This window comes from Alexandromys fortis, unplaced genomic scaffold (assembly GCF_014885135.2).
Source record: "Alexandromys fortis isolate MF-2015 unplaced genomic scaffold, M_Fortis_MF-2015_v1.1 scaffold_19, whole genome shotgun sequence".
Classification (NCBI taxonomy): domain Eukaryota; kingdom Metazoa; phylum Chordata; class Mammalia; order Rodentia; family Cricetidae; genus Alexandromys; species Alexandromys fortis.
Genome location: NW_026067890.1, coordinates 3129028 through 3143881, shown reverse-complemented (window position 1 = coordinate 3143881; position 14854 = coordinate 3129028). Strand labels below are relative to the sequence as shown.

At 38.4% G+C, this 14854-nt stretch overlaps 1 protein-coding gene and 1 long non-coding RNA gene across 3 annotated transcripts in view; one reads left to right on the top strand and one right to left on the bottom strand.

The window, feature by feature from the left end:
- The window catches only part of LOC126499382 (uncharacterized), a 53091-nt gene extending 51579 nt beyond the window's left edge, over positions 1–1512 (top strand). The window contains exon 3 of the long non-coding RNA XR_007591081.1: positions 1133–1512. This is a non-coding gene — a long non-coding RNA (uncharacterized lncRNA). The remainder of the gene's footprint in view (positions 1–1132) is intronic.
- A 7560-nt stretch (positions 1513–9072) lies between these two features.
- Positions 9073–14854, bottom strand: part of Plppr5 (phospholipid phosphatase related 5) — a 95035-nt gene continuing 89253 nt past the window's right edge. Inside the window, exons 6-7 of one of the 2 annotated variants that reach the window (XM_050138205.1) lie at positions 13385–13521; positions 9073–11758 (exon numbers count right to left, since the gene is read on the bottom strand). In XM_050138205.1, the coding sequence (XP_049994162.1) occupies positions 13387–13521 (135 nt within the window). In that variant the 3' untranslated portion in view covers positions 9073–11758; positions 13385–13386. The remainder of the gene's footprint in view (positions 11759–13384; positions 13522–14854) is intronic. The other variant, XM_050138282.1, reaches the window with a different exon arrangement.

Here is a 14854-nt window from a genome sequence, read left to right as displayed (position 1 = left end):
TGTGTGTGTGTGTGTGTGTATCAAAGTTTATATAAGATATTGTTCTAGATAGTTTTATGTCAACTTGACACAAGCTAGAGTCTTCAGAGAGGAAAGAGCCTCAGCTGTGAAAATGCCTCTATAATACCCCACTGTAAGGGATTTTCTTAATTACTGATGGATGGGAGATAGCTCAGCCCATTGTGGGTGATGCCATCCTTGGGCTGGTGGTTCTGGGTTCCATAAGAAAGCAGGCTGAGAAAGCCATGGGAAGCAAGCCAGTAAGCAGTACCTCTCCATGATCTCTGCATCAGCTCCTGCCTGACAGGATCCTTCCTTGTGTGAATTCTTATTCTGGCTTCCATTGATGATGAGCAGTGACATGGAACTGTAATCCAAAGAAAGCCTTTTCTCCCTCCCTTGCTTTTGTCGTGGTGCTTCATCACAGCAGTGGAAGCCCTACCTATGACAGATAGAAATGGTGTACTGAAATTATGTGATAAACTACAGATAAATCTGGACAGAAGATAATTAGCTTCCTGTCGTTTCTGTTATCAGCACAATTTTTCTGAAAGTTTCTTGAATTCAAAAGAGCTGGAAATAATGAAAAATGGCAGTAGAAAAGAGTAATGTTATTTTTTAAATATATATTGTTAAAATGAACAGCGTTAAAGTTTCAATTGATGATAGCCCAGCTGTTATGTCCATATGCGTTCAGTGTTTTATGATTAGCACCAAGAATATCTGAAATGGTATGGCTGTGATCCCAGCAGCCTTCACCATATGTTATGAATTTCCCATTTGAAAATGAAGACCCGTCTCATTTGATTTATCTGGTGTGATACACAAGTTGTTCTCTTATAGTCCAAAGCACTGAATCATAAATAGAGCTTGTTAACTGATGGTTAATATTGTCAATACGACAGGATCTTGACTCACCGAGGAGACAAGCCTCCAGTTACCTTTTTGAGAGAGTATTGAGAATAGGTATGCCGCTGAGAATGTCTGTGAGAGATTGTCTTGCTATGTCAGTTTGAGGTGGGAAGACACACCCTAGAGAGGACAGCACCATTTCCCAGACTTGGATAGTGGGTTACACAAAAGTGACTAAGTTCGTTGAGCATTCACCATTTACTGATCTTTTCTTTCTTAGGATGCAGTGTCGCCAGCAGCTTCAAAGTCTGCCATCTTGACTCCCCTGCAGTGATGGACTATGCTTGAATTGAGGTTATTATCTTGAATGTGTTCGTGGAGGTGCAAAGATCCAGGCACTGTGGTTGCACCATTGCTTGGACAGAGGATTCTGAACTGTATGAAAAAGAGACTGCTGGTTGAGTACTAGCAGGCACATATTCATTTTCTTTCTGCTGTTGACTGAAGACATGACTACCTGCTTTGAGTAACTGCACCTTTGACTCCCGACAGTGATGGATTTTAAATTGGAATTGTCAACTTAAAAACAACATCAAAAACACTTTCTCCCTGATGTTGCCTTTGTCAGAATATTTTATTACAGAACCAGAGATGAAACTAGAACAACCTTATCAGTTTTTATATGAGCTATAATCATTAGAAATGATTTTATAACTGCAGAGAGCTGCCCTAAGATCTACCCAAATTCATGTGTGGTAGGAAGCCTTCATCCTGAACGTGGTTTTTAGAGACAGGAAGTCAGGTACTGTTAAATGCAATCTCAAGGGTGGGGTCTTTACCTCAATATCATTGTTCTTGTTAGAAGAAGAGACTAGCAACTGTCTCTTTCCTTATGCCCCCAGAAAAGGCAGATGTCCTGCCTGTGAGACAGAGCAGGAGAACCTTGCTTTCTCTAAGGCTACTCAATAGGAGGAGAGGTTAGACATTATCAGACCCCCCCCCAAAATACTCAAACTGTTTATTTCACGTTAAATCTTTGTTGTAAGCATCCTCTCTCAGTCCTTTGAAATAGCAGAAGCTGTCTTCATCAGTATGTTGGCTTGATTGAAAGCCGCTGGAATCTTCCCCAGTGAAGAGCTGCAAGAGCAGTTTTCTCTGCTTGAAACCAAACAATTACTTCAGGCTGGGCTGAGATGAAGCCTGGACTGGAAGTTGCTGTTCTTGTCTTCACTCTTGATGCTGTTGCGATTCCTGACTCTGTGGAGTCCATAAATGATGTTCAGCCACTGCAAAAGATCTATGTTGGGTAAAGTGGCCATTGCCACTTCCATTCGCCATCTTGTGAGAGTTCCAGGGAGCTGTCAATCAAGCAGCCACTCCTTTCACAGTTTTCCCATCTGTCATCAGGAAGATGTGGTTGTTTTAAAATCCCCCTTAATGCCAAGGGGAGGTTGTGTTCAAGCCAACAACATATAGAAGACACCAGACTGCCCATTGATGCCCCAGATTAGCTCTAGTTAGGGAACCACAGAAACTGAGACTTAGGTAGTGGTGGTAGAGACATGAAAACTTAGAAAGACACTTATATTAACCTCCATATATGTCACCCCCAAGCAGTCCAGCCCCAGCTGCTGTGGATGCCACTAAGGCACATTTCAGCCTACTTTGCAGGAGTGCCTCAGCACCCATGACGGAAGTGCACATGATTAACTAGCTAAGTAAACAGCACTCGAGTCTCCCTTAGGCAGCCTTCAGCAGGACCTTCCTTTTGTGCACTTGTCCTGCTGTGAAACTGGCCCCAGTATGAGCACATCCTGTGGTTTGGGTGTTTAGTTTTGATCTCTTATTCCTGGAAGAGTGGACTGGGCTGGTTGTACACAGAGCAGAAACAGCCAGCCCCAGGGAACACTCAGTAACAGCTAGAGGGTCAAAGAGTTCAGGCGAGCAGCTGGGAGCAGAGACTTCTGGGAGGCAAAGGGTGGTCAAGAGTTGAGAGCAAGGAGGTAAGAGATTGGAAAGCCAGAGATGCTACTGGGACGGCTGCAAATGCCCAAGCTGGAAGAGTTCCAGAAAGCCACCTAGAGCTCTCAGCTTCAGCTGTGAAGAAGGGATCTACAACAGTAATAGCATCCTGAGCTCCTGGGTTCCAGCTTGCAGCATGAGCTACCGATGCCGCGCAGCTGATACTCAGGACTGTAGCACTAAGAGAAAATGTCCAGATGCCCAGAACACGAAACTGCTATCAAAGGGGGAGCTATAAGCTGCCTTTTTATGATTTCCATCCAAATCCAGAGACACCGCTCTGCCAATTAAGAAACTTTGAAATAGTCTTTCCTATTTTTGAGACATTTGAAAATGTTTACTCATTTTATTTCATTTTTAGTCTTTCCCAACACTCTCTGTGTCAATCACTGCTAACTCAGCAGAAGACCAGAAGCAAGGGCAGGGTTCCCAGGAGGTGGTTTTAACACAAGAAATAATGAGAAGTAACAGTAGAGGGCAGAGAACGCCATAAGAAAATGAATAGGGAAAAAATGGTCAAATAAGTAATCATGGTTTCTGAGATTCTTTACATCAGAAGAGTGCGCTCTCTCATTCTTTCCAAGAGTTTTGTGTTATTAGAACATAGAGAGGAATGATTCATGGCCAAGGGCTAAACCAGGATGTGAGCGATATAATTATGAAAGACTGCTGAAAATAGCAAGCCCAAGTTATTTGGGGAAAATGTACTTCGCCTGATTCCTTTTCCTCCCTGGCAATGAATTGCAGGCACAGCTGGTTCACTCCCAATGCAAACACTTCTTGACCATTGTTAAGACCATTATTCCTTGATTTAGACTTAGAAAAAAAATAAATGAGTAAGGGTTAACATTAAAATTAGCATGAGATAGTTATTATTTCTATAAGCTAATGTTTAAATCAAGATATTTTAAAAACAACTTCACATGTGACCCTTTATAAATAAGTTTTCTGCATTTAAAGTCTGTATATGTGATTTTATATATGAGCATACCCATATACTCACCTCTCTATTTTTATGACTGTATATACATCTATACCTGTATACATACATATTCATACAGAGAGATGGGTGTTCAATACTTTATTCAGTAGTATGGACCATGAGAGTGTACTCACAGGTTTTCAAACATACAAAGTGAGCCTTGTAAGCAAAGGGGGAAACTGCAGTTAATCTGTCACTCTTAAAAATCTTACCATACTTATTAATATGTGGGAAAACTTTAAAAGTAGTCAAGCTGCTGAGCATGGAAGGCATTCAAGAAGCAGATGCAGGTGAATCCCCGTGAGTTTGATGCCAGCCTGGTCTACATAGTGAGTTCCAAGACTGCCAGATTTACATAGTGAGAACTTGCCTCAAATAATGGAGAAAAAAAATGTGGAAAGAAAAAGTAGTCAAATGAATATATTCAGCATTTTTAAACTGAGACAATGAGAAAGAAATGTTTTATTTCTTTGTAAAGATGTCATTGATTAGTTTTTTTTAATTTTTATTGAGCTCTACATTTTTCTCTGCTCCCCTCCCTGCTCCCCATTTCAATCTTCCTCTAAGGTCCCTATGCTCCCAATTTACTCAGGAGATCTTGTCTTTTTCTACTTCCCATGTAGATTAGATCTATGTAAGTCTCTCTTAGTGTCCTCATTGTTGTCTAAGTTCTCTGGGATTGTGGTTTGTAGNTCATGATATTTATTGAGCTCTACATTTTTCTCTGCTCCCCTCCCTGTCTCTCTCCTCCCCCTTCAATCCTTCCCCAAGGTCCCCATACTCCCAATTTACTCAGGAGATCTTGTCTTTTTCTACTTCCCATGTAGATTAGATCTATGTAAGTCTCTCTTAGTGTCCTCATTGTTGTCTAAGTTCTCTGGGATTGTGGTTTGTAGGCTGTTTTTTTTTATTGCTTTATGTTTAAAACCCACCTATGAGTGAGTACATGTGATAATTGTCTTTCTGTGTCTGGGTTACTTCACTCAAAATATTTTTTTTCTTGCTCCATCTATTTTCCTTCAAAATTCAAGCTGTCATTATTTTTTTTTTCAGCTGTGTAGTACCACATTTTCCTTATCCTTTCTTTAGTCGAGGGGCATTTAGGTTGCTTCCAGATTCTGGCCATGACTGAACATTTACTCCCCTCCCAGCAACTCTTAAGTCAAAGCTCCAGTCCTTAGTGTGGTATCAACTGGAGGTGGAAATTTTAGGAGGGCATAAGAGTGGTACCCTTCTGATGGGGTGGATTAGTGTCACTATTAGAAGCAAAGAGAGCAAAGCAAAGCCTTTCTCTTCATGTTGCAATGTTCTTTCTCTCCCTTCCTCTCTGTTCCACTCTTTTCACTTCTCTCCCTCTCTTCTTCATGTTACTACACAGTGAGAAGGCAGCTGTCATCAGAATTTGACCATGTCAACTAGCAAACTGATTTCATAACACAGTACCCATAACTATGGCAAATAAATGTGTATTTTTTAAAAATGCTTTTCTTATATGTGTGTGCATATGTGTGCACATGTGTGTGTTTACTTTGTGTGTGCATGTGTGTATGTGCATGTAGGGAGGGTGATAAAGCGTCTCTCACTAAACATGGTGCCAGGAAGTACCAGTCAAATTTTTGTTTCCGTTCTGAGCAGTGCTGCAGGCACGGGTCTGTAAGGGCTCACCCAGCCTTTTACATAACTCAGGTCTCCATGCTTGCACAACAAGTCTTCTTACCCTTTCATCCCCAAGACAAAGATTTGTCTTCTAAATGACCTAGACCATGGCTTTAATTACAGCAGCCTGAGCTGACTTAGAATAGTGTTAACTTAGAATAGCCCTTTTTGTGTGTCATTTAACTAAGCACAGGGAGTCAGTGTACTTCCTATGACCTATTTATCCTGTTACTAAGTTTGGATTGGTTATCAATAGTTCATCTCTTTTAGGGTTGCACCGTCTTTCAAAAAAGATTCAGTAACGGGAGGGTTTTTGCCAGAAATACTGCCTCTAGGATCTTTTCTTTAACGCGGGGTCTCTTATATCACAAACTGACCTCAAATTTACAGTGTATCTAAAGATGACTTTCAATAGGCTTCGTCACCACATCTAGTTTATGCGGTGTTAGAAGCTGAACACAAACTTCGTGAATCTACAGGCAAAAACTCTGCCAATGGAGCTACCTGTCTCAGCCTTAGACAAATCGATCCTTTTCATCCTGACCACCTTTCTTATCAATACCGATAAGCTCACTTTAATGAAGTGTTTGTGGCTGCAGTTCTTAAACTTCTCAGAAGTGCTCCGCCATTAATATTCTCATGGTCACTTCTAACTCTTGTGCCTCTACACACGTCCTAGTTCAAGGTCATTTTCTACACTGTCCTTGCTTATCTTTGCTCACTATCTTCCTCATTGGTCAAATCTTCTTTAAGTTCCGCACCTTGTAAAATGACAGGAGGATCTACCACTCCTGAGAGACAAAGATTCCACGGATTACCTTTTGATCCTTTGTGTGTGGCCAGAAAAACAATTGCTGAGTGATTAATCTGACAGTAGTAACATGATTGGTCACTGGCTGTGACTGTTAGAGTTAGTATTTAACTGGACAGAATATATGTGAGCACCTGGGAGACGGGTGTTTGGGCATGGCTGTGGAGGACAATCTTGGTTATATTTATTGATATGAGGAGGCCATGTCTTAATTTTGAGGGAGAAAATTTCCTGAACAAGAGCTATATACAAATATATATATATATACATTATATACATAAATTTGTGCATGCATATTATGTCATATATGTATTTATACCAACATATCTCATATATAATATATAATACAAACATAAGACCTTATAAGATGGAGAAAATTATTTGACCACTACCAATTATTTATTGTACTCTGCTTTATAAATGCGGATACAATGTGACAGTCTCATTTCTTGGCCTTGCCACCGTGCTGTCCCTGCTACTTCCACATCTTCCCCGCCATGATAGATTATGCCCTCTAGAACTGGAAGTCAAAAAGAAGCCCCTTTTTCCTTCCGTTGCCTTGTTGGGGTATTTAACACATTGGTGGAAAAGTAATAAAGACACTAGTTCTGTATGATTCCAGTACCTGGAAGGCTGAAGAGCTGGTAGGCCAATTTCTCGTTTATGGAGCCACACAAAACTTGAAGAACATTGTTGTGGGAGTGATATTGTTTAAACCATAGTAACTAAAATTTCTGAAAGTCAAAACTATAAAAATCAAACTGGTTTATAGGCACGTACAATCCAAAGGTATACATTATATCTTAGACTATTTATTTAGCTTTAGTCTGAGTGACTAACCTTACCTTTTGCATTCTAGGTAAGCACGCCTACCATTGAGCTGTATGCCAAACACCCATACCATAGTCTTCTAATTCTTTGTTTTCACATATAAAATCATGTCTTCTTCTTTATTAACAAATACAAGGAATGATGTAAAATGTTTACATCTAAATAAAAACCTCATCAGGTCTGCTGATGCTTTAAGTACGAGGAAGAAAGTTCTCTACAGAGCCTGATCATTTTGTGTGTGTAATTGCTACCCGGGGGAGTGGTTATCCTGGTTTAGTTATCAGAGCTGGCTTTTTTCTCATTGCCATTTGTGGAATCTTGGTGTTTAACAGACAGAGTCCTCAAAAACTGTAAGAAATTAAACTCAGGAAGATTTGAATGCAATACTGGAATTTTTAGAAGTTTGCGGTAAATTGAATGCAAATTAAGAACCGGTTCCTCACCCATCTTGGCACCCACCTCTTTATTAGCTTCTTCTTTAAACTGGGGTAGTTCTGGGACATGGTTTGGTCAACTGAATAAGATGGGCAAGTGGCTATGTGCCAGCACACAACACGTTTCTGAATTCTCAAGTCATGCTGCTGAGGCTCCTCAGTTACCTGATAGTTTTCTGAGTAATATAGAGAAGATACTAGATTCTCAAGACATCCACGACCACGTGGTCTGATAACTTTCATGTACATAAGGAAAGTTATGTGTTTTTTAACTATCATTTAGTCAGTACTAAATGTGAATCTTTTGATATCTAGAACCATATTTTTATAAAATGCTGGGTGAAATGAAGGCTGGATTTTCCTTGGAGATATTGCTTTGAGATAAGGAAACTTGATTAAAATGAAGAGTTACTGTGTAGCTTGGATGAGTTTTTCTTTTCTCAAGAGAAAAATAACACTACCAGTCTTTGACCAATGACAAATTTATAAGAATGAAATGCAAATGTTTTTATTGTGTAAAGGTGTGGCCAATATCGCCTTTCTAACAAATGTCATGGATTTTGATTCTCATTGGAACAGTGGAGGTCCCAGTGTGCCCACTCATCTATGTTTCCTTGTTTGTAATTGTTTGGGTAACTCATGTGAAGAAAGGCAGTCTGACTTTATAATTAATGAGTCACAAGAATAACAGTTTAGGGAAACACAATTTATCATCAATCAACCATATCCTATGAAATCATTGAACTAAAAAAACAACTGTAATCTACACAGAGTGACAAGAGAGAAAAATTCAAGTATTCATCTTCTTGACTTGAGATCTGATCACTTGTAATCTGGAATAACATGCTGCCTTGATTTGTATTTCTGAAGATTTATAATTCATAGCATTCATTCATAAAAAAAGCAAATTGTGAGATTCATGTTTCCAGTGTGAAAACAGAATCATTTGTCGCCTGTTGAGGTGACCTTTCAGAGCACATCCAGAGCTTGACTGATGATGCCCATAGGAACAGGATGAAGGGACATCTGCCTCTTAGTTGCTTGTCATTCACAGGAAGAAGAGCAGCTATAAATTGCATTCCTGTTTGGTGTCCAAAGTCATTTCCAGAAGTTTATGATTTGTAACTACAGAGCTTGACAGGATCCCAGGATGATTTGTGGAGTGTAAGGACCATTTACCTGAACTAGAAGAAATCAAAATGGCCAATTTGGTATACTTTTAAACACTCTCCAGCCAATATGAAAACTCTTAACTCTATGCACATTAGTGATCATTCTTTATTCCTCTACCCCAATAAAGACCAATCCATGAGGAAAAGGAAATTTATTTTTTAATTTAATTTTTAAATTTTTATTTGAAAAATACAATACACAGCAGAGAATTATTTCCTCCCCCACTGTTCTCTCACAAAGGAAGCTATGGAAAATGTAACCAAGATATTTGGCTAGGACAGATCCTGAGAAAAAGAGAGGCCCAGTTAGAAGTTGAATAGACAAAGTCTGTCAAAGAAGGTTCACTTTTCTTTTAACATAAAAGACCCTTTTAAGTTACCTTAGGCATCGGATAAGACTTGTGCGGAATTTCTGCCATGCAAACAGAGGCTACTGAAGTTTCAGTTGGAACAATTTACACTAACGTGGGCCCGAAGGAAGAGGAATAAAAATGAGGGTCTCTATTGGAAATGTATGGGATTACCTGCTTTTACTAGACTATGTATGTACATATGTATATTTTGAGATTAGTGCTTTCTTTTACAAGTCCTGCGGATTGAACCCAGGGCCTGTGCATGCTCAGCAAGTGCTGCACCACCGAACACCAGCTGTTGTCATGGTTTTAACGATTTTCTCAAATATATTTTCTATTATTCTCAGTAATAGCATCATGGTTAAGTAATCTTTGCTGAGTTTGGTTTGTTCTCACTCAACTTTAATTTTTCCTGGATTTCATAATTGCACAACCTTATTGATGCTTAAATAGTAGGAGTGATTTTCACTCTGATACTGTTTCGTTCTTTAATTCATAACTCTTTTAGAGTGACCAGGTTTAGGAAGGTGCAAAAAAATCTTCACTGACCTTGACGTTTTTATATAATAGTTTCCAAGGGAAAACCATTCTTTCTTGGGTCCTTCTAAAGTGGCTGTAGAACCACCAGAATTAAACAACTGTAGAAGCCCAACTAGCCACCCGGCCTTTGCTTGGTATTATGCTCATACCCTTTATTCCAGAACCGAACTGCCCATTTCTAACGCTTTCTAAAACAATGCCTTTAAAAGGTCAAGACACAAAAGCTAGTTCTAAATTGCCAAAAGAATTGAATTGCTGTAGAGATTTCAATTTTTATAAAAAGGGAATTTCTTTATTTGGCTCTTAGTGGAAGTGTTTTGACTCCTGCAGGATTGGAATTGGACAAATGAAATCCATCTGTAAGTAACGGACAACTCTTTGGTTTTAATTATTTGCTGATTAGAGGGTAAATTAGTTGTTTACTTTCAACTATTTTTCAAGACTAGAAAGATTTTTTTAAATCAGTTTCCACACATATAAGTCAAAGTATCTTGGGTTAGCTTTAGAGATGCCAAATGACTCTTTGCTTGATTCTCCTTCTATTCTTTCTTTTTAGTTCCACGCGGGTACTGTAAAGTTGGTCCCCTGGCCTCTTTCCTGAATGGCAGCTGAGGTACAGAATGAAGACACTGGACTTGGGCTTCCCTTTTACAAAGAGCCTCACATCCAGACACTGGAATTATGAATAGAACCCTAGATAGCTCTGTGTTTGAAAAATGTGTTTATGTTCATTGATATAAGGTAAACATTTAAAATACTGCAGACTTTCTGTAACTCTATCTCGGCATTTCTTTATTTTTTTTTAACATAGGTAGTTTATCAGGACTCTTATGGCCTCATAAGGCCTCAATGTCATGAATGTTGAGGCAGTTGTGGCATATTTAAGGGGAAAAATGCAAATTCAGAGTAATTCTGAATTTCAGCTTTTTTTCTCTCTGCTTGATTAGAGGTATGGGATTGGGCATGTTATCAGTCTTGGCTTCATTTTTTCTTGTGTGTAAATAAAGCCATCTTTCAATATTTGTACAGGATTACTGTGAGGATCAAATGATAAAGTAAATATAAATACATATTAACTAAATTATTAGACAATTACAAAAATACATTAATCATATTTCTAGCATCTATGTAATTGTATGGTAAGATGCAGTTCCTTCCCACTTAAATTATTTGAATTCTTGATCAGTAAGAAAGCTTATGATTGGACTACAGCCAATCTTGAGACACTGTTAATGATGGAAAGTTACTCAATAATATGGTATCATGGCTGGTTTGCCTTAATCTATTCCAAATATTGCTGCATTTCAAAAACTGCAACTCAACCATTAAATCACAAGTGTCAAAGAAAAAGTCCAAATAAATAATTTTAATTATGATACATTACTTAGTGACAATAAAAATTGGCAATTTCCCCTTTAAAAGCAGAAGCACCAGTCTTAGAATGTGTAGTATGAATGGTATTTTAAGTGAAATACAGAATAATATAATGAGCAAACAATTTAGTATAGGACATACTTTCTAAATGTAAAATGATTTCACACGCTGAAATCTGTTAGAATGGAAAAAAAATGTCATGCTGCATAATAAAAAAGCCCCCATGACTTTCAAAATTAACTTCAAATTAAATATGCTGTACTGTTGAATAGAGATATGAAAAATTAAAAAGGCTTAATGAGTCCAAAATAGAGGGTTTCTCTTTTATACAAATATAACCCACATGGAGATTTCTTTTCACATAGTCACAGAGATTCTTTTGAGAAACTAAAGCGACTATTTTATTGAAGAATTAAATTTGTTCATTTTTGTCATCATGTTTGTACTGAACACCCACACTTAGTGCTAGGTGGTAGGTGTTGGGGATACAGGAAAGAAAGCCATGGTCCTGCTCTTGAGGAGCTCACAGTCTAGTGGGGGACCAAGGGGGGTGGAGCAGAGAGGGTGCTATTGAGTTTTAAATTTATAAAAAGTCTCAGACAACTTTATAAATTTTCGTGTAACCAAATAAACCTTCTTATGAATGGATGGTAAAGAGGGATGACGTCCAGTGCAGGGAAAAACCATCTGCTTCAATATCATGTGACTTCCGCAAAGGCAGTGATGTGGTTCTGGAAGAGAAAAGGGAATTCCAGAGTCAGAGTCCTGCGGAAACTGATTCTATAAAGTACTTAGCATTTTTGGACAAATAGCACATATTAACTTAATAAAGACTTGAGGCCCACATGCATGTTGCCAAAACACACAGTGTTGTTAAACTCACTTCTCTGTACAGTTATGTAATGTTAGCTAATCATATCTTTTATTCAGGATTCTTAATTAACGGAATAGATTAAAATGTTATACCTGCTCTGCTCAAAATTCACACTCAAATTTGCGTGGATAAAAAATGGCAATGCCAGATGCATTAATATTCTGTGGCGCTGTTCATGGGACTTCAGTGTGCAGGCTGTAGCTTCCGACTAATTGCTCCCTGTGAGTCAGATGGTGTAGAGTGGGGTGGGCAAGTGTTCCAACTGAAATAGCATTCGTTAGTTGACAGAGATCTACTTAAACACTGCACTTTTGATGCATAAATTCAGGCTCCACACCAAAATCTGGGTTTGTTGTTGTTTTCATTTTTTTATTTTTTTGACTACAGAATTATTGACAGCCTCCAAATGCTTTTTGCTTCTTTTGCTTTAAAAAAAAAAGCCATCAATTATAGAGACATACACTTTTTAGAACGGCTAATGTTGAGATCGATTCAGGCATGTAATATGGATGCCATAGATGCTGACGTATTGTAGCAAAAAAAAATTGACATTCTATGATTAATCCTGAAGTATGTGGAATTATATTAAGGTCTAGAATAAATGGCAATCTCGTATCACAGCAACATTAGAAAAGGGTTCTCTCATCACCACTGCCCGTTCAAAGTGCTTTTCATAGCAGATATGTTCAGAGTTACAGAGATAGAGACTTAGGTGTGACCATGACAGAGTTAAAGCCCAGGCAGATGAAGAATAGAATTTGCTAAGTATCCATTAGCAAGTGTTCTTTCAAGTTCACATCACACCAGCAGGCAAAATACTGAGGCTTGTCCTTGAGTGCAGGGGTCCCCTGGGGAAATAATCACTGTGTGCCTTAAAAGTCATTTCAGATCCTGAAATTTAGAAAATTTAAGACAATTTTGATATTCTGCGTGTCAGAGCTTCCAGACACAGGTGCTGGGAACCTAGGGCTCCACCAGCGCAACAACTGCTCCTAAGTCTCTCCGGGCCAATCTAAGTCCAGTTTTAAGGCTTCAAATTCTATGTGAAAATCTTCATTTTACTATGTACTTCTCTAGGCAGTGTAAACATAATCAGAATGGCATGTAAGTCAAGACTCATTTATTTATGACACGAAAATTTAGTGGTGGCTTCCTACTTGACAAGATCTGCTACTCACAAAAAGAAAGACAAAAGAACACTCCTGATAAGTAGTCATAAACAAAAGATTTCCGAAAATAAATAATCTTAAAGATATTAAACTGTTTCATTTTTTCAAAACGCTACATTTCTATTGAGGAAAAAAAGGGAAGCAGCAATGACAACCGCAGACAAGCTAAGGGAGGGGATGGAGATCCCTGTGATACAGTGATCACAGTGATACTGTGATACAGTGTTGGGAACCTGCGCAGAAGGACATAGCTCTCCGTATTCGCGCTAGCTAAGCAGCACAGCTCCACCACCAGTGCGCTGACGCGCACATACGTTTATTGCCTTAATTGGAGGTGTTCGCAGTGGCTAATCCCCATTATCCAGCCGAAGAACCTGGCAAGGCAGTCTTTATAGGACCTCCCCTGTGAAGTTCCTTCTGGATCATCTTCCATACATTGGTTTTGGAACACCTACAAAACGTGGTTTACATGCGATTTAAATATTAACTTCTTCGCTTCAGTGAAAGTACTTGTTGCTTCAGAGGTCTAGGTTGCTATTGTTAGGTCACACACTGTGAGTTTGAATAAGGTATAAAAGCCTGCTAATGTGTTCCATGATCCTCACTAACATGCCATGTGAACATCTCTCTTAAATAATTTATAAATGTGTGATCATTTAATAGAAAGAAATGAGTAAAGTTCCCTTTTTCTCAAGATGGCAAAAAAAGACCTCATATCTTAAGACGATGTTGTCAAGTCAGCTTCAGTTTTTAACATAAAATGGGATATTTGTGTTCTGATTTTTTGACTTAGGTATTTGCCCTCTTGATGAGGAAGCTGAACAACACAGTAGACTCTGCAGACAGATAGGATGAATATCAAGTGTTTAAATGTGGTCTCCATCATAATGGGAAATTGTCAAACAATTTGACCATCAAAAATTCAGCTTTCTCATATACAGAATACAGATATATGTACTTGAATGGATTTTTATTAATGTTAAATGATATATACATAATCTTTCTTGTCCCCATTCCAACCCTCTATTTGTGGTTTATCTATCATTTATTTTGGTGAATAATATTCAAAGAAATGAGCTAAAAATAAAAATTTTGAGAATTAAAGCAAAAAAGGAAAAAAGAATTAAAAATAATTAGTCAGTAGTTTTTAAATAAAGTTCACCATTTGTTCTTTCATAAAGTTCATAATTTAGAAACTATACAACTGTAATATCCAATTCAACCTCAAAATTCAAATATTTCTTACAAGAAGAATACAAACTCATTTGATGGCAAAAGCGTAACTAATGACATAAGACAATATATATTTTGTGTTTTGTTACATAAACAACAGTATTTAATTCCAAAGTCAGAAGTGTCTCCAGGCTACTTGTGCAACAGAATACATCATTCTCTAAAACACAAAGTGTTCCGGATAAGGGATCGTAGACCCACTGTAAATCTACCAGTGAGGTCACTGTTACGTGGATGCTGCCTACCCTTCACCAGGGGAAGTGGATAGCATGTCATAATCGACAACGCTGCTATGCTTCATTTTGCTATTTGCTTCCCTATTGTGTTCATTGTCTGCTGTGAGACAGGGAGCATGGACAGAAGAGTGAAGAGAAAATGCCTGATGTGATGGCAAGTGCCTATAATCCCAGCAAAAGGATAGGCTGCAGAGTTCAAGGGCAGGGGTTGCTACATAGTGAGCTCAAGAATAGCCTCTGTTATAGAGATTCTTTCTGAAGATACCAAAAGTCCAACTATGATAACAAAAGTGGCACCCCAAAAGGAGAATGTGT